Raw genomic sequence first — 22,644 nt, forward strand, 5'->3', positions numbered from 1 at the left:
ATTGTATAAACGTTTTAGGTAACGACTGTGTCCTGAAGGCCGACTGTCCGTGCTACCACGGTAGCAAGGCTTACAAAGAGGGGGAAAAGTTCACCATGGATTGCAACGAATGGTTTGTTTGCTTACTGGTTTCCAATACGTTACCATGTTATCCTGGAAAACATACTTTACTTGTTACAAAATTCAATACCAATGTTAAAATGTGAATCTGCGCTAAATCATGCTTACTTGTCTCTTGAAATGAAAAAGAGAGTTTTTAAGATATGTGGTTCAACCAAAATAAAACAAAAATCACTTAGTCACCTACAAGGCTTTATCAATACGACCCAAAGCATAATATCAAACAATTACTTCGAGATCCAGACTTGTAAGTAAAGAACACACTTAATGAAATAGTTGCCAGCCAGCATCGATTGCTATATATACAATCTATTTATGTCCCTGTCCTCATTTCGTGTAAAGCACGTGTCGTAGCCGGATGTGGGTTTGTGAACAGAAGGATTGCCCCGCCGTGTGTAGCGCTTATGGCGACTCTCATTATACCACGTTCGATGGACGCTCGTTCGAGTTCCAGGGTAGCTGTGACTATGTGTTCGCGAAATCATCAGAGACTTCTCCCGTAAAGTTCGAGATCACCACAGAGAACATTCCTTGTGGAACCACGGGTGTCACGTGCACCAAGTCTATCTCGTTTAGCATTGGAGAACAAGGTACGTTCCATTACAATGTTAAATATCTGTCGTCTGAATTCATTTACGACCCTATTCTGCAAACAGTTGGTGTATTCTTACTGAACATTCTCGTTTCTGCTATGCTTTCACTTAAGTTAAGGTGCCGGTCTACGAACAATCCTTATAATATGTTAAACGCCTAAAATCTTAATATACGATTAGGTAGTAATAAAAACGACCCATTTAGGCTCGAAATACATCATTGCTTCGTTAGTTATTTAAGATTTAATTCGTGAAACAAGGCCTGGGTCTCCGAGACAACCACGGAGTTTAATATCATTTGCGTTTTGTATAAACGATATGAATGAATTCTTTATTTCCACTAATTTATCAGGAACTGCAAACTTCTTCCGGATCCAGCTAGTGAAGGGAAAACAAGTAATTGCCGACGCCGACTCCCCTTTCACCTTGAGGGAGGTTGGGAACTTCATCATCATAACCACGCCCCAGGGGATAACACTGGAGTGGGACAAAGGCACCAGGCTCTACCTCAAACTGAGCACACAACACAAGGGACAGGTGAAACATCCTTCGACATTCACGTTATCTTTAAAAAAAATGTACAATATTTAGTTTTCTCTGCTGCTGGATGGTTCTCCACCTGAGTCCGCTTATTATTTTTTCTCATTTAAATAATATTTGCTTTCCATAGCATTCATCTGACTTTAACCCCCGCCCCCCCCCCACCTCACACAAACACCCCAAAAATTACTTACTGCTTTAAATTAATCATTTTTCGCACAAGCCAAGGAAATTTGGCCGTTTCAATCAAACACAAATACGACTGACCAACACATTGTTTTGCATAGTCAACTAGTATCAATTCAAAAATGTGTTTTCAGGTTGTTGGGTTATGCGGTAATTTTAACGGGAACCAGAAGGATGACTTCTCCACGCCCCAGGGCGGCCCTTCCGCTTCCAAGGCAACCTCGTTTGCTGACAGCTGGAAGGTATGTCATCGTGCTCCATTGCGTTTTAAGTTGCTGATGAGACTGAATTGTATATTTTTAAATACTTATAAGGTATTAAATATGTTTTCCTATATTTAGTCGTGCATATCTTAACCTATATTGTAATAACTGTAGGTCCGTTTCTTGTCAAATTGTATTTGTTTATTGTTTAAAAGGTTCCACAAATAGGAGCCGCGCCATGTTTCATAGTTTGCAATATGAAATACAAAAATTAAAAAAAAAATGTTCATCTCACCCTTGCACGGTACAGGGTTTCATATTCCCTGACATATAAATCATAACTCCAAATGCATGACTATTGCAATGGCATAAAATCACCATTTGTAAAAAAAAAGTTATGAATCACCAATTATGATAACCGGTTGGTAATATGAACATAGTGTTTCTCTTCCATCAGTTGTAATTAAAAGGACATCCAACAACTTTCATTGGTTAGGATATTTGTACCATCATGGAGATTATTACCCAGTTCATGTAAGAGGCCAAACATTCAAAAGTAATTCTGCAAACAAGAATTTGATTACAACCTTCAATACACATCTTTCATGTCATAATATTTGGCAGTTGGCTCCAATCATATTTTGTAATTGTTTATGCATTTTTAGTTCAGATATATTCGACAGAGTATATAAAGTATGATAGTGTTAATCTTCGCATATTTTTATAGTTGCACGGGTACTGTGCCGAATCAAAGGAAATCGAAGATACTTGCGCGGCGAACACGGAACGTGGCCCCTGGGCTCAGAAGCAGTGTAGCGTCCTGTCCAGTAAATTGTTCGAGGCATGCCATCCTGTTGTTGCTTACCAGGAGTTCATTGACAGGTACGAAAATAAATTAATCATTACATATGCCTACAATCGACTTCTCATAATCAATAGCCAATATATAGATTTAAAATTCTTGCTCAGCTTGTTATCAAACTAGCAATTTGCCAACCAGCCAAGCAAACACGCAAGCAATATGCATACAAACTATTCATACCACATCTTACCGCTTTCCCAATATAATCATCAACAAACAATTACAAATTGAATAACTTTCTCTATCTCTTCTGTAGGTGCGTGTTTGACGCATGCGCGTGTGACACGGGCGGGGACTGTGATTGTTTATGCACGGCTGTAGCAGCCTACGCCCAGCAGTGTTCTATGAGCGGTGTCACCATCAAATGGAGGACAGAGGAGTTCTGCCGTAAGTAATTACGATGCCATAAGTGTAATAAACAAGTTGCTGTAATGCATTTATGTGGGTGACATCAAGATAACTCCTTATTACTCTTATAATACATATAACGTGATCTGTCATTTTTACCCGTTTATGCTCAGCGATAAATACCATTTTTATAGCATTATTAAAACATTCTTGTCTGTGTGGCTATACGTTTGAGTGCTATTTCTTTATCAACCCCGATATTTATTCGTATGTATGATAACATGGGCTTTGCTTCGTAAAGCTTGAATATTCATAAGCATTTTCCGACCAATAAAATAGGCGATAACAAAAAGGAAAAAACCTCCGCTATCAACAATTTTGACAAAATATTCGATATCCGGCTTAAATCGTTTTGAATCCCGCAATCTCATTGGAATCAGTTTAGAATCGAGATTGCATTCGTAACTTTCTCAGCCAATGTTCGTACCCTATGATGTGTGTCGCATGCGACCAATCAAGCGGCTTGATTTCACTCTATTATTTTTCATGAGTACCAGATTACAGCCAAATGCGAAGTATATTTCATATGCTATGAATCTGCTGGGGTGTCGTGGATGCTTATTCCGGGCACTTGAATATTTGCAGCGATCATGTGTGAGAACTGCAAGACGTATAACCCCTGCATCTCGATTTGTCCAATGAAGACGTGCGACAACCGCCTGGTATACGACACGCTCATACAGGACTGTGGCCAGGAGACGTGTGTGGAGGGATGCGACATTGAGCCCTGCCAGCCAGGTAGACTGTAAACATGTTTTAATTGTGTAGTAAATTCCAGTTAACACGTCGTGTTGAAAGATCCTTATCATAATTGTAGTTAGGGAACGTGTCGAGGAATGCGACAGGTCAACATGTGGATGAACATGGGGATGTTAAGAGTCATTGATCCATGGGTATACTCGTATGCCTGAGTAGTTCAATAGGACTTTAATAAGAAGTTTTCCGTTCTTTACCATCCCTCTTTTTGTGACAATTATGCTACATTGTGTTACCGACATCTCTCTCGATAATTAGACAAAAAGTAGACAAACTCCCAGTTGCACAATGTGTTTCTACTTTATCTTGCGTGTACAAGTTTATTTAAATAAAGGCAACACTGAACGGTTTACCCCTATGGCGTTATGTGAATTGCCAATTTCAAACGTAATTGTGAATACATGAATGGTGAGCTATACACCATAAATGTTTTAGGTCAAATGTTCGAGAGCAATAACCAGCCATTCAAAAGTATATCAAACTGAAGTGTTTTGTTAACTCTGTTTGCCTTAAATATGTGCTTTTAGAAAATTCGTGGAAATATGTCCCTATTATTTTATGCTGCCCGCCTTTAAATTCCATTTAAGTGTACCCATGAGGCGTTGTGAAACGGTTGTACAACCTGCCATAGGTATTAATATTAAATAATATCGTCATCTTGTTTATTTTACTACAACTAACTGATGGTACCCGCTTTTTAGGTCAAGTGTATGAGAGCAACAAGGAACCATTCAAGTGTATTCCTGAGGCGTTCTGTAATACAACCTGCCTTACATTAAACGGGAAGGAGTATAAGGAAGGGGAGAGAATCCTGGATTCAACCATCTGTAGAATGGACTGCGAAGTCTGGTGAGATGGATTAGTTACTGGATCTTAGGGGTTTTCTTTAATTTCAAATTATATAGAATCCCGTCATTCGTTATTTAAGGCTGAAATTCGTTAGTCGCAACACACAAACGTCGTTGAAATTTAATCGTCAGAATTCCTTTTCACTTGATTTTGTCACAAAAACATGCATTTCGACCATTATGAGCCGTAAATGAGCACATAGGTGCCTTGTCATAGAAATGCTTCAAGTGTATGTTCCTACTGCAATAACAATGCGCATTTCATATATTTCAAATATAATCTTGTTTTCCGTTATAAGCTACTGTGACCAGCACCAGGTGAAGCGTACCGGCGTCTGCACAGGCACCCCGCCACCGGTAAGTAGCACCGTCACCTCCTCGGTAACCGTCTCCACACCAATCTTCACTGCCTCCCCGACCGTCCCCACCATGACAGCCAAGTGTGTCCAGAATGGTTCCACAGCCTGGATGAGCGTATCAGTCCCGACTCCCTACAACCAGGGTGACGTTGATTCCATCCGGAACCTCCGAAGTCAATACACATTCTGTGACGCCAGTCAGATGACAGCTATCGAATGCCGTGTCGTTGGAACAACAACGTCATCTGCTGCTGCTGGGCAACGCGTGTTTTGTGACCTGAGGAACGGGCTGAAGTGTTACCATAGCGACCAGAATCCGGGAGAACAATGCCATAATTACGAAGTCAGGGTCACTTGTGACTGCAGTAAGTAATTGTGATGGACTGCTTCGAAATTGCGGCTTGCTTTTTTAAATGAATATTGGTGGAATTAGCGTTTTATAATGAACGTAATATATGTATCATTTTGATAAATCTGTATGGGAAATGAAAACAATTAAGGCAAGAGTATGTTTTAATTTATACCTTTTACTATTTATTTTTTTTCAATCAAATTAATTGGTCATTTAAGTATTGTTTTAATCTATGTTTTATAATTAGGAATTTTATGTAGAGTGCAAACAAAACAAAACTGCTTCATTTCTTTTAATATTTCTTCAATAACCTGAAACGATTTATTAACAATTATATTAAAATAAGTATTTGATTAGAATCTGCATTTAAATGATCGGTACAGTTTCTTTACTTCTAAAGGTATTGTAACTTATAATCAAAATTGAGGCTAGCTGACATTTGACATTTGTTAACCTCTTTACTATATTCAATGTGTATTTAAGTACTATAGAGCTGCATATTTCAAACACAAAATCAAGCAACAATGTTTTTTTTCTCACCACGACTTGTCCTCGGGCAGACCTTCCAATGTTCAATTTGTTTACATTACGCACCTGCTTTTGCTTAATTCATAATTAATGAATGTCTTAGTTTTTTGATAATTGTCTTTAAGAAGTCTCAGTCGGAGGTTTTCAAAGCTTAATAGTAGTTCTGGACACATAAATTATTGAATATCTACAACAGCATTATTCTGGAGTATGGGTTATTTTACATACTGAATTTTAATGCATGTATTACTTTGATAAAATAGACAGATGTCGCTCAGTCCCACCAGTAACTTCACAAACAAGACTAAGGAAACAAATGGAACAATACAAAGTACTCAATAGAACTCGTAACACATCCTAAACATTTAAGAAACACACACCATACTTTCCATTTGGCTGTGTTTTCAGGTCTGCCACACACCACCACTGTTGCTCCAAACACGCTTCCCACAGGCTCCCCAACCCCTCGGCGAATGGACTTGGGCACATCCACCACCACACTTCATCCAAACCAAACCTTTGTCACGCCTCCTAAGCCTCCCTCGACATCAACCGAGTGTAAAGAGCCCGGATGGACAAACTGGATGAACAGCGTGAAACCTGTGGACGGGAATGACATAGAATTCCTACCCGGTCTTGTCAAGAGCTTTGGATTCTGTCGGGAAGACCAGATCGCCTATACTCAATGTCGACGAGTTTCAGACAAACTGAGTTTTGATGACACCGAAGACCTTCAGACCGTGTGTAGCACTAAGGCTGGTTTTGCCTGTTATGGTTCAAACCAACCCGACGGCCGATGTGACGACTATGAATTCAGGGTTTACTGCCAATGTGAAAACAGCGGTAGGTGTCTTCAAAATATATCTTATAGTTGAATATTAAACATATTAATACTTGCCAAATTAAACTATGAAAAAACTTCGGACATTTGATTGGTTTGGCTGATAAACAAATACAGTTTGAGAACTAACGGTTATAGTTTAAACGATTAACATGTCTCGTTTAACCAAATTACGTTTCTCGTGTTACGACATAATTGGCCAATCATAGTCGACGATGTCGCAAACTATAACAACGTTCATGTGTTGTTGCCAGATTTGTTAAAATATCATTATATGCAATACTTCTTGGAAATAATTTTATTATATGATCATCTCTTGCCTCGGCCTTATTTACAATTTCACGAAACCGGGTGATAATATTACGCGATTTTAAGTGGCTAGTTTGTCCTTTACCGACATACGTAGGTCGTTTAATGGAGATGCGCTAGTCGTTTAAACGAGTTACCAAGTAAATGATTAAAAAACGAAATAAAACTTTATAATTAAACATGCGTACGCAGGGCTCGAACGCTCAAGGAACAATCAATGCAATGGTTATTTAGGATTAGATACAACCTCTAGCAACCAGTCGATTCTATTTGTTTTACACCGTGTTCTATCGGGATAAGAAATATATATTAAGAAAGCAACTGTTCTAGTAAGTTTAGCTGTGATATTATACTAACAGAGGATCTGCTCAGCTCAACGATCGCTCACGTAAGCAAAATGATCAGTTTTTTAACCCGGTTAAATCGGAATGCATCATCTACTGCAAGCGGGGAACCAAGTAGTAAAATCGTGCTATCGTGCAAGCCTTTGCTGAAATTGGGATTAGTCTGTTTGCATCAATTATATACTGTTTTGTTGTTGTTTTTTACAAATATCATTTTTGTTTCGTCGATAAAATACTGGACAAAAACATATGCCCTTAAAACGTGCGGTAAATTAAAGGATTGAACTACGCATTAAGACTATTTTATTCCGAGACCGACCGTCGGATTCCCTGAGTGTAAAACTGTATAACTAACAAGCTAACAGCTGTCAACGATGAATATATAACTATTTTAAATTAGTAAACGCTGAATAAGTTGTTTGCAACATCTACCATCCTGATTAATACTTACGGGTGTTTTTACCATATTTAAACAATCTTATAGTATATAAGGAAACAGATATATATTTTATAATGCTGTACATTTGTTAAAATTCAATGTTATTTATGGGCTGAAGAAAAATAGTTTCACTAATAGCCTTCGACATGGACTTACGATTAATACGTCCGTGTCTTCGAGTAGTCAAAACTACCATATGTTTCCATGTCGCAGTGTGTGACAAGCAGCTCATCAGTGATGTTCGGTCAGTGGGCGACACACAGTTCACGGCATCGACTTCTGTTAGCAGCTCAACTGCCGCCATGGCGCGCCTGGACAGCGTGAGCGGATGGCGGGCGGCTTCCGGCGACAGAACACCCTGGGTGCAGGTCAACTTTCAGGAGCCCGTCACCGTTGCCGGCGTCATTACACAGGCTGTAAAGGTAAATTTAATGTTTACTAGGGTTGTTTAAAGAGTTGTAAAATGTTCTCCGAGATTTCTTTGTTTAAAGTAATCATTACATAAGAACTAACAACAACAACAGGCTTAATGGAATACACGAATATAGTATGCTATACTTCTTACACTTGATCATGACCTTATTTAGGTGATTCAATAAGAATCAAACACACATATTAAAGGTAAAATATAGACATTAGCTCTGCTTTAGTCAAAGACAATTTATCCATAAAAAATATATAATGATGCTACGATTAACAAATTATAAATCGACAGGATAATAAGAGACATCATTATGAATTCAGACTGAAGTTTAAATCAACGCAGTAAAATGTGAATTTATTATTGTGTCCATATTTTTTAACGTTCTTGGTTTTATTATTTTCAATTGATCAAGCTGCAAGACTCATGTTGTTCACTTGAATTACTTTAGCTTGTTAATGTTTGTCAGACCTGAGCAAATCTTCGGATACCCCCGATACCCTACTACGATTTGCTTCGTTATGAACCCTGGGAGATTTGACTAGGAAGATATCGTAATCAAGCAAAACTAATGGGGCAGTTTTGTTTGTCATGCAAGGAACCAATGTGGTATTATTCGCTGACACTCAAACTAATGTTTTTCACAAGAAAGTGAATTTTGAAAGTTGATTTGAAATCGGTCCACCAGATTACTACAAATTTTAAATAGATACTTTAATCAGTAAACGAGGGTTTGTCAGTCAATTGTATATAGTGTAACGGAAGAATGTACCGTATTTGCCGACGATGACCTTAAATAACTCGCATACTTCAAAGTAGCTTCTCTTTAGTTTCCATAGCATTACTTAAGGTGCTCACTTTTTTAATCCTTTTGCAGGACGGATCGGCGTACACCTCCAAGTATACACTATCCTACGGTAGTTTCAACTGCTCCAACTTCCAGACCTACACCGATACCGACGGGAAACCAATGGTGTGTACATACATGTAACTGAATCGTTCCCAGTCACCGATTTAAACCTTATTTTGTATAAAGACTAATCTTGTCCGACATGTTCGAAATGCAAGTTCACTGTTTTTAATCAGGAGCTGAATTGAAGGAAATTTAAAAAGCAGAAACAGACGATTTTCTGAAATGGACTGCGATACCAGTTCATACACGTTGCAACTCTTTACCTGTCTTTCGTAATCAATACATATAACTAAAACGATTTATAAGTGTTTCAAATACGTAAGTTTTTAATTTCAAAAAGTGTTAGGCAACGATAGTTGACTTAAACACAGTTCTGAACATTCGGAGCATGTATAATGTTGCTAAATATAATAAAGAATACCTTTTAAATACTTTCAAAATCATTTTCACACCAATGAGTGAAGCAATCACGTCCCTGGTCGGCTGCTCAACTTTATTAAACGCGTTTTCAATCATATTATTAGTCTAGGACACCATTGCATTCCTACCAAAACAAATCAACGTGTATGCTTTCCAAATGTATGTATTACATGGAAATATTGAAGTCAATTGTAAAAACAATGTAATGTAGAGACTGAAATGATGAAAATAAATATGATGTTAACATATTATCATATTAAGGTACATAATTTATGACAATTGTACTATCTATATCCGAGTTATTTAACACTTTTACACCATCGTTAATTTAATTCCTTGTTTCTTTTTAATACCATACCCAAACTATTGAAACATGAACAATATCGAATATAAAAGATCTGAGCAACTGGTCACATTTTCTGTATTTATCGTCGTTTTCTACACACTTCAATATGTCTAAAAATTATTCATTTGTAGGTTTTCGAGGGTAACACAGGAGGCTCCGGTGATGTTCAACATATTTTGCTTGAAGAGATAAGGGCTGTATGTGTAAGGTTAAGTCCAATTGAATTTACCGGCGCTCCAGCCCTGAGATTTGATATCCTTGGATGCCGCAAACACAGTAAGTTTCTTTTTTATATACATTTTTATACTGCTGGATGCCGCAAACACAGTAAGATATTTACAAATGTATACCTGCATACTGCTTTACAATTAACGCGCAATATATCGATTAATTCATTTATCAACAATCTTAACCTTATATCACATACCACAATATGCCCAAATACTAATAGTGTGAACATTTTAAAAACTCATTCCAATGTGGTATCACTTTCAATAAAGTATCATATTTCAATTTTAGTTCCCTTAACGCCTTTAACCACAACCACTCCCATGCCTACTCTAAGTGGACATGTCACCGGTGTCACTACCGTGAGCAGCAACATAACCACGCCCATGCCCTTCATCTGCGTTCCTGGATGGACACCGTTCATAAGCGTTGACACGCCCGGAGCTCTTAACACCTGGGAAAAGAGCGGACCGGGTGACACTGAACCAATTACCGAACTCCGGAATCTGTACGGCTTCTGTGCTTACCCAACCGGTATCCAGTGTAGGACTAAGTTCGATAAACTTCCGTACACGATGTCCCTTGATTTCGATACTGTCTGCAACCTTGAGAAAGGATTCGAATGTCTGAATTCTGCACAGGATGGCATGGAATGTGGAGACTATGAAGTCAGCTTTCAGTGCGACTGTGGAACAAGTAAGACATTAATTGAAATATCAAATAATTCTCCTTTTACGACAAACTCAGAAAAAATACCTGCCTTAAAATCCTTTCGTTGCACAAGTGTGTGCATTATTTATACTTTATACCATATCTGACGTGGTAACAGGAGGGAAAACAAAAACTATTTTAAGTCTTGCAAAATAATTGACAGAATTGATATACAGATTTTTTTATTAATAATGTATACAACTTTTGCCTTAATTAGTCTTATGCAGTATTGCTTAAAATATACATACCATTCAATCGATTTCGCATAGCATACCGAAGGCCAGAAAATGTTCACTTGGGTTAAATTCTTCCGAAAAACCTTAATTTTAACTATGTTTTAGCCTCGCAAATCCCAACGACAATTTCAAATGTAACTGGTACACCATCGCCTCCAAAACCCGCTTGCGGATGGACTAATTTCATAAACAGCTATCCTAGAACACCGACAAGCACTGGCGACTACGAAACGATTCATAACGTTAGGATGAAGTATGAGTTCTGCGAGTTTCCCGTGCGAATCGAATGCAGGGATACGGAAACGAAAAAAGACTATAGGACTATCAGTCAGGCAGGTGTATCTTGTGATGTCAACCGGGGTCTTGTCTGTGAAGACAACGGTCAATCTGGAGGAAAATGCAAGGATTATGAAGTAAGACTGTACTGCGTTGATGCATGCAGTTCCACAATAAATCCGACAGGACATGCAACTGGTACGACGACTCTCACTCCACCAGGCCAGTCATTCCGTACACCAACCTTGACGTCACCAGGCCACGGCAACGGTACACCAACATTGGTGCCGACAGACAAAGCAAACAGAACACCATCCATGACTACAGCAGGCAAGGTCACCGCCACACCGACCCTGAAGCCACCAGGACAAAGCACCGATACGCCGACATACACACCGCCCGGCCAGTCCTCAGGAACACTAACTCTGGCACCACCAGGCATGACCACGGGAATACAAACCTTGACACCGACAGGAAAAACCAGTGGTACACCAACCCTAACGAAACCTCGCCAAGGCACCGATATTCCAACACTGACACCAACAGACCAAGTCACCGGAACACCAACATTGACGCCAACAGGCAATATCATTGGCACACCAACAATGACACCACCAAGCAAAGCCACCGACACAACTACCCTGACGCCACCAGGCCAGCGCATCGGTACACCAACATTGACGCCAACATACAAAATCAACGGCACACCAACAATGACGCCAACAGGCCAGCACACCGGTTCGCCAACACTGACGACAACAGGCAAAGTCAACGGCACACCAACAATGACGACAACAGGCAAAGCCACCGACACAACTACCCTGACGCCACCTGGCCAGCGCACCAGTCCACCAACACTGACGACAACAGGCAAAGTCAACGGCACACCAACAATGACGCCACCAGACCAGGGCACCGATACGACGACTCTCACACCACCCGGCATCTCGTCCAGAACACCAACCCTGACACCACCACGCATGTCGTCCGGAACACCAACCCTGACACCAACAGGCAAAGCCAATGGCACAGCAACAATGACACCACCAGGCACCCACACTGACACACCTACCCTGACACCACCAAGCAAGGCCACCGATACACCGTCTCTCAAACCTACATCAGGCCAGACCACAGGAACACAAACACTAACGCCAACAGGCAAAGCCAGTGATACACTGACAATGAAACCACCAGGCAAAGTCACCGGCACACCGACCCTGACACAACCAGGCCAGGGCACTGCTACGCCGACTCTAAAACCACCCGGCCAGTCATCTGGAACTCCAACCCTTACATCACCAGGCAAGGCCACAGGAACACCAACCTTGATATCACAAGGAATAGCCACCGGTAAACAAACAGTGACGCCGACCCTAATACCACAAAGCAAAGCCAGTGGTACACCTACTCTTACGCCACCTGGCCTAGTCAATGGTACAACACTGTCACTAACAAGCCAAGCACCCGGTTCGTCAACCCTTAAGCCACCTGGCAAAATCACCAATACACCTACTCTTGCGCCACCAGGTCAAGCCAAAGGTACGCCAACCTTTATATCACAAGGCATAGCCACCGGTACACCAACAGTGACGCCACCAGAAAAAGCCAATGGCACACCGACCCTAATACCACAAAGCCAAGCCACCGGTACACCTACTCTTACGCCACCTGGTACACAAACACTGTCACCAACAGGCCAAGTCCGTGGTTCTACTGGTACGCCTACTCTAACCCCGACAAGCCAAGTCACCCGCATACCGACCCTGACACCACCAGAACATGACACGGGTACACCAACCCTGACAACACCTACCATTACGCCTACACGTTCCGGTCCACCAATTCCCCCGGGAACCGGTACCCCAACATTTACACCACCGTATAACTTAATTTGCAAGGAAGGCTGGACGGACTGGATTAATTTGGGGAATCCAGCAAAATCTGAAGGAGACTTCGAAACTTACAAAAACATTCAAGGTACGGATGTTTGTCTGCATTGGTGAATTTAAACGAAGTCATAACTGTTTTTGTTTAACAAAGTCGAATCCATACATCTACATAGGCTAACGTAACACGGCGGCTCTTTTCATTTGTCGTATTATAGAAATACTACCACCACGCATGCCAAAATGTTTGCAAACACGACCTGTCATTCAAATAGTTAAATTTAGAGAAAACTGTGTAGGTCATTGATACTTCGTATGCAGAAAAAAGAACTGGGCAAACATTTTACCGATGTAAACGTAAAACAAATCATTCACATGTTCAAGGTTATCCAAATACCTGTGAGGAAGTCGTGGCCGCGGAGTGTCAGATCGCATCTACCGGTCAAAACTATATGTACTCAGGCCAGGCTGTGTCTTGTAGTCCAGAAGGCTTAATGTGTGAGGACGGGCCATCCCAGAAGTGTGTCGACTACAAGATTAAGTTCTTCTGCTCATGTATGCATTAATGTAATTCATCTTCACTATGCATGTATGAAGGCTTGCGATTTTTTATTTGATTGATTTTGCAACCCGTTTGATAAACCCGCATTACTGTAAACTGGTTTACCTACTGAAACAGTTTTAAGTTTGTTTTCTCTGTACTCAAAGTAATTAATTTTTTATTTATGATACCTTAATTATCCGTTTATTAGTGCACACGTTTATTTCCTTCGTCTGGGACATAAAGTTAAAGTGAAATACTACAAGGTAAATGAAAATAATGTTTACACTGCAGCTTATTCTTGCTCTGTATTTCGTGTAAATAATAACCACCACTAAATCGTATGAATGGGTATCATTAATAATTTATCACTATTTTTATTATCAAATATATAGCAAGGTAACGTTGAAATAATTAACCATAACTTTATTTGCAGGTCCCTTAGAGAGGACAACTCCTCGTGTCACCACCATCGTTAAGCCTCCCCCAGGCGTGGGCAGTGTTACACCCACAATGACCCCGCCAGGCGTGAGCAGTGGTACACCCACAATGACCCCGCCAGGCGTTGGCAGTGGTACACCCACAATGACCCCGCCAGGCGTGGGCAGTGGTTCACCTACAATGACCCCGCCATCACAGAAAACTGGTAAATATGATTAAATCACTTTTAGAAGATATTCCTTTAGCACGTTTTCCCGTTTCCGTCGTTTGCTCCGGTTGATCTAAAAACTCAAGATCATAATGCCGCGTTATATCGTTCCACGAAGAGAAATTATTGTAAGATTGTAATGACTTGTAACAGAGTCGTTTTATAGTTAACATTAGTACTATTTAAACGTTAAGTGTTTAAATCACAACTTGCTCTAAATTAGTTAGAAATATACTTTTATAAATGGATTCTAATTATTTCATATAAAACAGTCTGATGTGATTGTTATGGTGGCATATAACTACCTTAAGAGTATATGTTAACGTTCGCGAATTGTTTTGTATTAACCTCTAAATTTTCGCGATAATTATCTAGCTATCTAGTTAATACTCGCAAAACCTTTTCGGTAGGATAAGTATCATAGGATTAAAAAAACAATTCGCGAACGCTATTAGGTTATCTTACGGCAGCACTATACCACCATAGTTTTACTCTAAAGCATATGTATATATTATGTCGGAATATTAGAAAGTATTTACGTTTGGCATTGCCACTCAACGTTTGCTACAAAAACACCAACAAATCCACAAATATCATAACTACTCAGTGTCAACTATATATGTCGTACATGTATGTCGGTTTAATTAAAATTGAATTGATCAGCAAAAAAATAATACAATTGCATATTCAACGATTATAGCTTGAACCTAGTGTTAAACTGTAATGGTACTACAGAACAGAGACCGAGGCTTAGTGAGAAAATTGCACTTTGTGTCGGGCTAAATATAATTTGGACATACGGAATCAAAAAGTAATGAAATAAATTATGATTATTCAAGAAATATTAGGTTTCAGCTGCATGTTTGTATTTAAAGTCATTTAGAATCAAAACCGGAGAAATTAAGTCTTAAGCATTTTATTCTATGAATGCAACAGGGTGCATGCTATCGAAAAATAACAGGATGCCGCACTCTTCAGTAATTTTAGATCAAACCCTCACTATAGTAGTTCAAATGTATCTCCTGCAGGTGTACCGACCATGATTTCTCCAAGCTTAACCGATGTTAAACCCTCACTATAGTAGTTCAAATGTATCTCCGGCAGGTGTACCGACAATGACTCCCCCAAGCGTAACCGGTGTCCCAGGGACGACGGGACATTACAACTGCACACAAGGTTGGACTTCCGCTATGAGCGTCACCACTTCTGCCATTACCGGGGACGAATTAGAGACAATCAGTGACTTGAGGAGAAAATACGAGTTTTGTGACGACGAGATGATTGTGTCAATAAGGTAATTATGCATTCCTTTATTATTGCCAAAGTCTCGGCTTGTTAGTCACATCAAATTTTAAAACAATCAGATACTATTGCAATGTGATGCAGGCAAACGTTTGAAACGCATATAAAATATGCGTACTAGTTTCGTAAGATAGGAGCATCGTGATTAAACAGATAAAATCAGTTTTGTATTTCAGAATAAACATCAACCATCTGAAATATTCTCCCTAGCGTTTACTTGCCTGTTATCAATTTTTTCAGGTGCGCCGATCTGATCTCCGAAAAGACCGCCGAAGAGTTGGGTCAAAAGGTCACGTGTGACATGATTCAAGGCCTCATCTGTAAGGGTGCAGACCAGGCCGGTGGCAAGTGTGCGGACTACACGGTGCAGCTTTACTGCGACTGTGAAGGTATATATCGGATATTTTAACATAAGGGTATTAAAAATAGATATAGAATGTTTTTTTTTTTGTTTTTTTTTTTTTCAAATTGAAGCTCACATAAGAAATGAAATGCGAAATATTAAATTCAAATAGATGAACGACCAATTTCCCAAAATGAATATTAATAGTGTATGGCGATCTATTCTTTTGAACTCTGATGTTAATTTATCATCTAAATTTTTCACATGAATATTTCACAGCCCCCTTGATGACCACTACCTTAGCTCCTCCAATTATACCAGGCGGTACCCCAGAGCTTCGTCCACCATACCACGAGCAAGTCACGCCAACACTGAAGCCTAACTTGCACCCAGGAGAGAGCCCAGTCACGCCCCGAAAATCATGTGATATGCCCCTTGGAGTAACAGACAGGCAGATCGTGTCAGATAGCCAACTTTCAGCTTCGACTTCCTTCAATTTTAGCTACGAAGCAACTAATGGTCGTCTGATGCAGCAACCTTCAGGAACGAACGGAGGAGCGTGGATGCCAAGGTTATAGTTGTTACAGCAAAATATATAGATAGTTATAATTCATTTTTATGATATGTTTGTGAAAAAAAATCACAATCATGCTGTGAGTAGTTAAACTAAAATACCATTGTTCTCTATTCAACGCATGTGTTAAATTATCTTCAGATTCTTCGATACTCAACAATTCATTCAAGTGGACTTCGGTCACCCCGAAAAAATATCCGGAGTGGTAACACAAGGACGACAGGACACTGACCAATGGGTGGAATCATTCCTGATCGAGACCAGTCTTGACGGTATTCACTGGTACAAGTACGTGGACCGCGATTCCAAGAAAGCCTACACCATATTCCCTGCAAACTTTGACCGCAACACGGCCGTCAAGTCTTTCTTCGACCGTGAGGTAGACGCCCAATACTTGCGCATCGTACCAATGACATGGAAAGGCAAGATTGCCCTTCGTTTTGACGTGCTGTCTTGTTATGGTCGGTCAAAAACGCAGCCTCCGGGCCATTACACGACGGAGAGGCCAACAGTCACCACGCCAACCTCAGTTGAACCAACACCCCCTCCTTGTAAGTGTTCTATTCGACTAATATCAACCTTGGCCTTAATACGTATACGTTCCATAATCAAACAAAAGCCTTTTATATATATTTCAGCTAAAATTTAGCATAATTTGATTAAATCTTGCTGTAATAATTAAAATTAAAAATGATTTTTCCTTGAGCTCATGCGTTGCTTTTTGTAAGTGGTAAATTATCTGATTATAAAAGCAGTAACATCTTGAAATGAAACAGATAAGTATTAAAAGGTACTTTCCTCACCAACAACAGTGTGCTTGGAGCCCATGGGTATCGACAACCCGATGCTCGTAAAAGACGGTCAGCTTACCTCTAGCTCTAACCTTGACTCGATGCACGGTGCGGCTGCTGGCAGATTATATAACGAGTTTACTGGATGGGCCCCTGTGTACGTACACTGAAGGGTTGCACTGTGTATTAAAACTAGTATATAATGTTGGAGATATTCCTTTTTTTACATTTATACTAAAATACCTGGTACGTGTTGGTTTTTAGAATGTTCGATTTTGAGGTTTTGATCAAAACCCGTCAAGCAAATGGTTTGTATGATGATTTATTACGAGACGGTTTTTACCATGTATCAATCAGCAATATGTGTCCGTCATTCTGGTTATAAGTATGCATTATTTATGCCGCTTTCCTTGCACTCTGTTTTAGTTCGACTTCCGGTAAGCAGTGGCTACAGGTAGATCTACTAGAGCCCCGCTATGTTTCCGGTATCCTCACTCAGGGCATCCCAGACAAGGACATGTGGAGTGTACAATATGTTGTCTCCTTCTCCAATGTGAGTGGATGGTTGAGTTCAATATTAATGAAATATGATAAACACTGAAAATCCGCAACAAAAACAAAAACCATGTGTTTTCGATTTACATTTATACAGAGCTCTGCGTACTATTGAAAACAAGAATTTCAAATTGAGAGTGGACCACGATAACTTTTATTTATGAAATGGGTAATAGTCAAATAAAAATAAACATTATCCTGTTTACAGGATGGCAATACCTTCACCGCTTACTCGGAAAAGAATGGTGGACTCCCTATGGTGTTTAATGCCAACAACGATCGAAACTCCATCGTCAAGATGATGTTTAACCGAAACATTGTTGGACGATATGTCAGAGTCACGCCTATTGAAGGAGGCTGGGCGGGTATCGGACTGAGGTTTAACCTGATTGGCTGCTTTAAGTAAGTCGTTAAGCTGATTGGCGTCTCAAACTATGTTTTATAGCTGATTGGCTGCTGCAAGTAAGGTTCTTAGCTGATCAGCAGTAAGTCTTTAAACCGACTGCATGCTACGAACACGGTGTAAAACTCGTTTGATTGTAAAAATAAAAAATGACGTCTGCGAAGCAGATCCATGATCTAGTATTAGCACATCTAAGCAAACCTTTTGGAACAGGTTGGGTCCCAGACCCAAACGGGTGTCCTGTGAGACACTGCTATGCACTGTTGTATGTCGAAGAACTAGAAATTCTCTTATCAGGACTATATATCTACGCACTATGGCTCACTGCCTAAAGAAACTTATACTCTGAGTGGGTCCGACGCTGATTGATGAATGTGCCGTTGTTCTCGTTAAATTAACATACATCCACCCATTCGATGTGTGTAAGTATGACGTCTATCGTGGTAGGTGAACAATATAATTGCAAGGTATTGGCAAAACCTCGAGTGATTGGAAGAACACCTGATCAAAACCACTATTTGTTCACTTGTTAGTATAAATTTGTCGTCACTATAAAATTTAACGTTTCTAAAAACGGAATTTATATTGATGAAATGCGGCAAGATTCAAATAATATGTCTTTTTGTTATGAAATTCCTTAGTTTTAGCCAAGGGTATTGTCTCCGTCAAACGCACATCAACAATAGCCTCACTCATAATTGACCTTTCACAAAATGACGTATCACGTATAGAAATATCTATAGCATTAATATTATATATATAATTCTATCTCCGTTCAGCATATCGACTACGGCACCGCCCATGACAACCCAGACAGTGGTACCACCTACTCTGTCATTCGCCCTCCCAAACATGACAACACAGATTATCCCAGGTAACGTTTTTAATTCAAGTCTATCGTTACATCAACATAGACTCTCCCAGGTAATGGTTTTACTATAAATCTATGGTACCAACAACACAGGTTCCCTGTGGTATCAATTTGATAATAAGTTGACGACACGACGTGCTGAAATTACAAAGATCTGTCATCAAATTTGTATATTAAACTAATCATTTAAATAATCGAAGATTCTAGATATTATTTATGCATTTGCAAACAATATGTAATGCTCATAAAGACAGTTCTTAGAGTAAAATTCATGAACATGTAGATAATACTTATTCATTAAGTTTTATTTTTAATAAAAAAACACCATGACATAACGCAACACTTTTTTCTGGTAATAAAAAATGACCTGTATTTACCTCAGTGTGTACCATCCCCATGGGTATTGGCAACCGTTACACAATCGGAGCCAATCAGATCTCAGCTTCCTCCAGCCTCGATATCGAGCCGATATCATCTTGGTCGTCAGGAATCAAGTTGCCATGGACACCTGTGTACGCGCTTTATATTCCATTATGAATGCGGCCTTATGCATATATTATGTATCGCTTGTAATACTGAATATGATTTTAATCATAACCGAAACTTATTTATTGGCTTATATATAGCGAATTTGACCGCTTTAACGACACATTCCCCATCTATGCCTTATATTATAAACAATATATTAAACTTCATTGAAAATTATCTTATTTTGCAGGCCCACGGATCCCCACCCGTATGTCCAAGTAGACTTCTTGGAGCCAAAAGCTCTCTCTGGTGTGCTTATTCAAGGCAGCCCGTACAAGTCTGAATGGGTAACATCCTACCAGGTTTACATAAGCTTAGATGGCAATACATGGACACCATACTCCGACATCGTAAATGCTAAAATACCTACGACTTTCAAAGGCAACAATGATAACACTGGACAGGTTACTAATTTGTTTAACAGGAACATCTATGGTAGATTTATAAGGATCTATGCAATCAGTTTCCACACAGCTGCTACCATGATCTTTGAGGTCTTCGGATGTAATCCATCAGAGGCTGTCAACATGACAACAACAGAGTCTCCAAGCGGTGTCAGCACACTTACAACCACTGTGTCCCCACCGGCGGGCTCCAAGAACACCCCGACCATAACTCCACCTTCACGGACTGGTACCCCAAACACACAAGGCTTTGGACAGACTGTGTCATTTACAACTCCAACCTACGTGGCTCCCCCAACAGGTAGGATCACACTCTGTCATTGCTACTTCGAACCGAAATAAATCATAATGCTTTCTACACCAACATCGACTTTGTGTTTCAAAACAAGAATGTCACGTTTATTTCTTCCAATTATCAACTCGTTTTGGTGTTTCGGATATATTTAAATAATAATTTAGTGTATCTATCACGTTTTATTATGCTCGTCCGTAACACATTTTTCAAGAAATTTGTATATTGGGAGTTCAATGCAATTTAAAACATAGACGTGTTCCCAATAATCTAAGTAAAGGTAAATGGGTGTTTAACATTCTTTATGCTCATTTCAGTGTGTCTGACGCCAATGGGTCTTGAGTACACCCGAACCGTGTTTGATCATCAGATCACTTCCTCTTCAAAAATAAATGAGCTCACTGGGGCCTCACAAGGCAGAATTCACAGTAACTCTAGCTGGATACCTAGGTAGGATTATCTGCTTGTACAAACACAAGTATTTAAAATGACGTCTTGATAAATCTTTTTAATTTAAAATATTGTGAAACTAGACAGAAATGTGCATTTGCCTACAATTATCTAACATATATTACAGCCGAAAAGTCTCAATAACCATGCATTCGCTACCTTATTTCAGTCATAACGACTCATCTCCATGGATCCAAGTCAACTTTGAAAAGCCAAAACTTCTGAGCGGTATTTTGATACAGGGAGAAAACGGCGGGCAAAGATGGGTCACCAAATACACAGTGGATTTCAGCATGGACGGCAACACCTTCTATCCATACACCCTCCTTCTTGGCGACTCCAAACCCGTTGTGTTTAGCGGTAACAACGACAGCAACTCACTGGTCAGACAGCTTTTCAACAGGAACGTCACAGCGCAGTACATACGTATTCACCCTAAAGAATGGCATGGAAATGCAGCAGCTATTCGGTTCAACATCATCGGTTGCAACCCAGACAGTCCACAGACACCGACTGTAACGACTCTCAGTCCCTCTGTCACCACACCAACCAACGGAACAGGTGTCGGAACCACGACCGTGTACGAGCATATCAGCACCATCTCGGGAATGGTTATGTTCCCGCCTTCACGTATGTACACTGTTTATGAACAGACAATCGTTTCTGGCGTAGTCTAAGTTATCCGAAACGTTTATTTGTCTGTCAATCCGTGTCCGCTATTAACTACTTACAAATCAAATCGTTTCAATGATAATTAACCAAAAAAGCCTGTTGACAACCTGTTAAATTGTTATACAATTGTTCATCTGTCTTCTTAACCCATTACTATAAAGGCTTTCGATAGGCTTACCTATGATAGTGATATCTGAATTGCTCAATGAATACAGTGTGTACGGTACCAATGGGGGTTGCAAACACTCTGATAGTCAAAGATCAACAGTTGAGTGCCTCATCATCCAAGGATATGTTCAGTGGCGCCGAGAGGTCGCGATTTGATGCCCAGAAGGATGGTAGTTTCTACGGCGGCTGGGTTGCAGGGTAAGTCAAATAATATAAATATATATCTACTATATTGTGTTGTGTGTGCGTGTGTTTGAGTTATAATGACCGAATGCTTAAAATTCACACTTGTTAACTTGCTTAAAGCTTATGATTCCAACATTAATTTTGTGTATTACAGAGAAAATAACATGAAGCAGTACATCCAAGTGGATTTTCTGGCACCATACTACGTTGGTGGAATTAAGACTGAAGGACGCTCGGACAAAGACCAATGGGTTACGCAGTACGAGATCTACTACAGCACGGATGGGAAACACTATAGCGCTCTGCCCAAGTCCTTTCTGGATAGCTCGCCAATGGTGTTCGACGCAAATAAGGACTCCGGCACGCCTGTTACAAACTTGTTTAACCTCGTTGCCGCACGATGGATCAGGTACTACTTGGCTACAGATGATTTTGTTCTACTGGTATATGAAAACGCCGAACTCTTAACTCCTTTGTTATGAATATGACTTAATTCAAATGAAATAAAAATAAATTATTACATAATGAAATGCACTTTCATGATGCACTACTTTCTATTTACGTCATATCAATATTTTTAAATGATACTTTTTATACGGCGACGATATCAGAGTTAAAACGGCCATATTGTATTATTTTTACAATATGACATGCTTGCAGATGTTTGATTAATTGATAATGAATAAGGAATGTAATAATTCAAAGAATTTGTTGCATTTTCGAGGTACATGCTTATTGTCTATATCGCATACGATCGAAGGTCTAGTGCAATAAATCTTTACGCGAG

At 39.8% G+C, this 22,644-nt stretch overlaps 1 protein-coding gene across 1 annotated transcript in view; it reads left to right on the forward strand.

Moving 5' to 3' along the window:
- Positions 1-22,644, forward strand: part of LOC128234834 (mucin-2-like) — a 67,326-nt gene that overhangs the window by 12,073 nt on the left and 32,609 nt on the right. The window contains 31 exon segments of the mRNA XM_052949375.1: positions 19-112; positions 463-710; positions 1,066-1,250; positions 1,574-1,681; positions 2,370-2,524; positions 2,761-2,891; positions 3,498-3,650; positions 4,370-4,517; positions 4,816-5,240; positions 6,164-6,598; positions 7,902-8,110; positions 8,987-9,082; positions 9,920-10,064; positions 10,308-10,712; positions 11,069-13,219; positions 13,513-13,683; positions 14,106-14,315; positions 15,423-15,612; positions 15,861-16,009; positions 16,243-16,534; positions 16,679-17,088; positions 17,350-17,485; positions 17,755-17,881; positions 18,092-18,285; positions 19,066-19,160; positions 19,540-19,669; positions 19,876-20,390; positions 20,699-20,831; positions 21,001-21,461; positions 21,719-21,869; positions 22,012-22,266. Of these exon segments, the coding sequence (XP_052805335.1) occupies positions 19-112; positions 463-710; positions 1,066-1,250; positions 1,574-1,681; positions 2,370-2,524; positions 2,761-2,891; positions 3,498-3,650; positions 4,370-4,517; positions 4,816-5,240; positions 6,164-6,598; positions 7,902-8,110; positions 8,987-9,082; positions 9,920-10,064; positions 10,308-10,712; positions 11,069-13,219; positions 13,513-13,683; positions 14,106-14,315; positions 15,423-15,612; positions 15,861-16,009; positions 16,243-16,534; positions 16,679-17,088; positions 17,350-17,485; positions 17,755-17,881; positions 18,092-18,285; positions 19,066-19,160; positions 19,540-19,669; positions 19,876-20,390; positions 20,699-20,831; positions 21,001-21,461; positions 21,719-21,869; positions 22,012-22,266 (8,707 nt within the window).

This window comes from Mya arenaria, chromosome 1 (assembly GCF_026914265.1).
Source record: "Mya arenaria isolate MELC-2E11 chromosome 1, ASM2691426v1".
Taxonomy (NCBI): Eukaryota; Metazoa; Mollusca; class Bivalvia; order Myida; family Myidae; genus Mya; species Mya arenaria.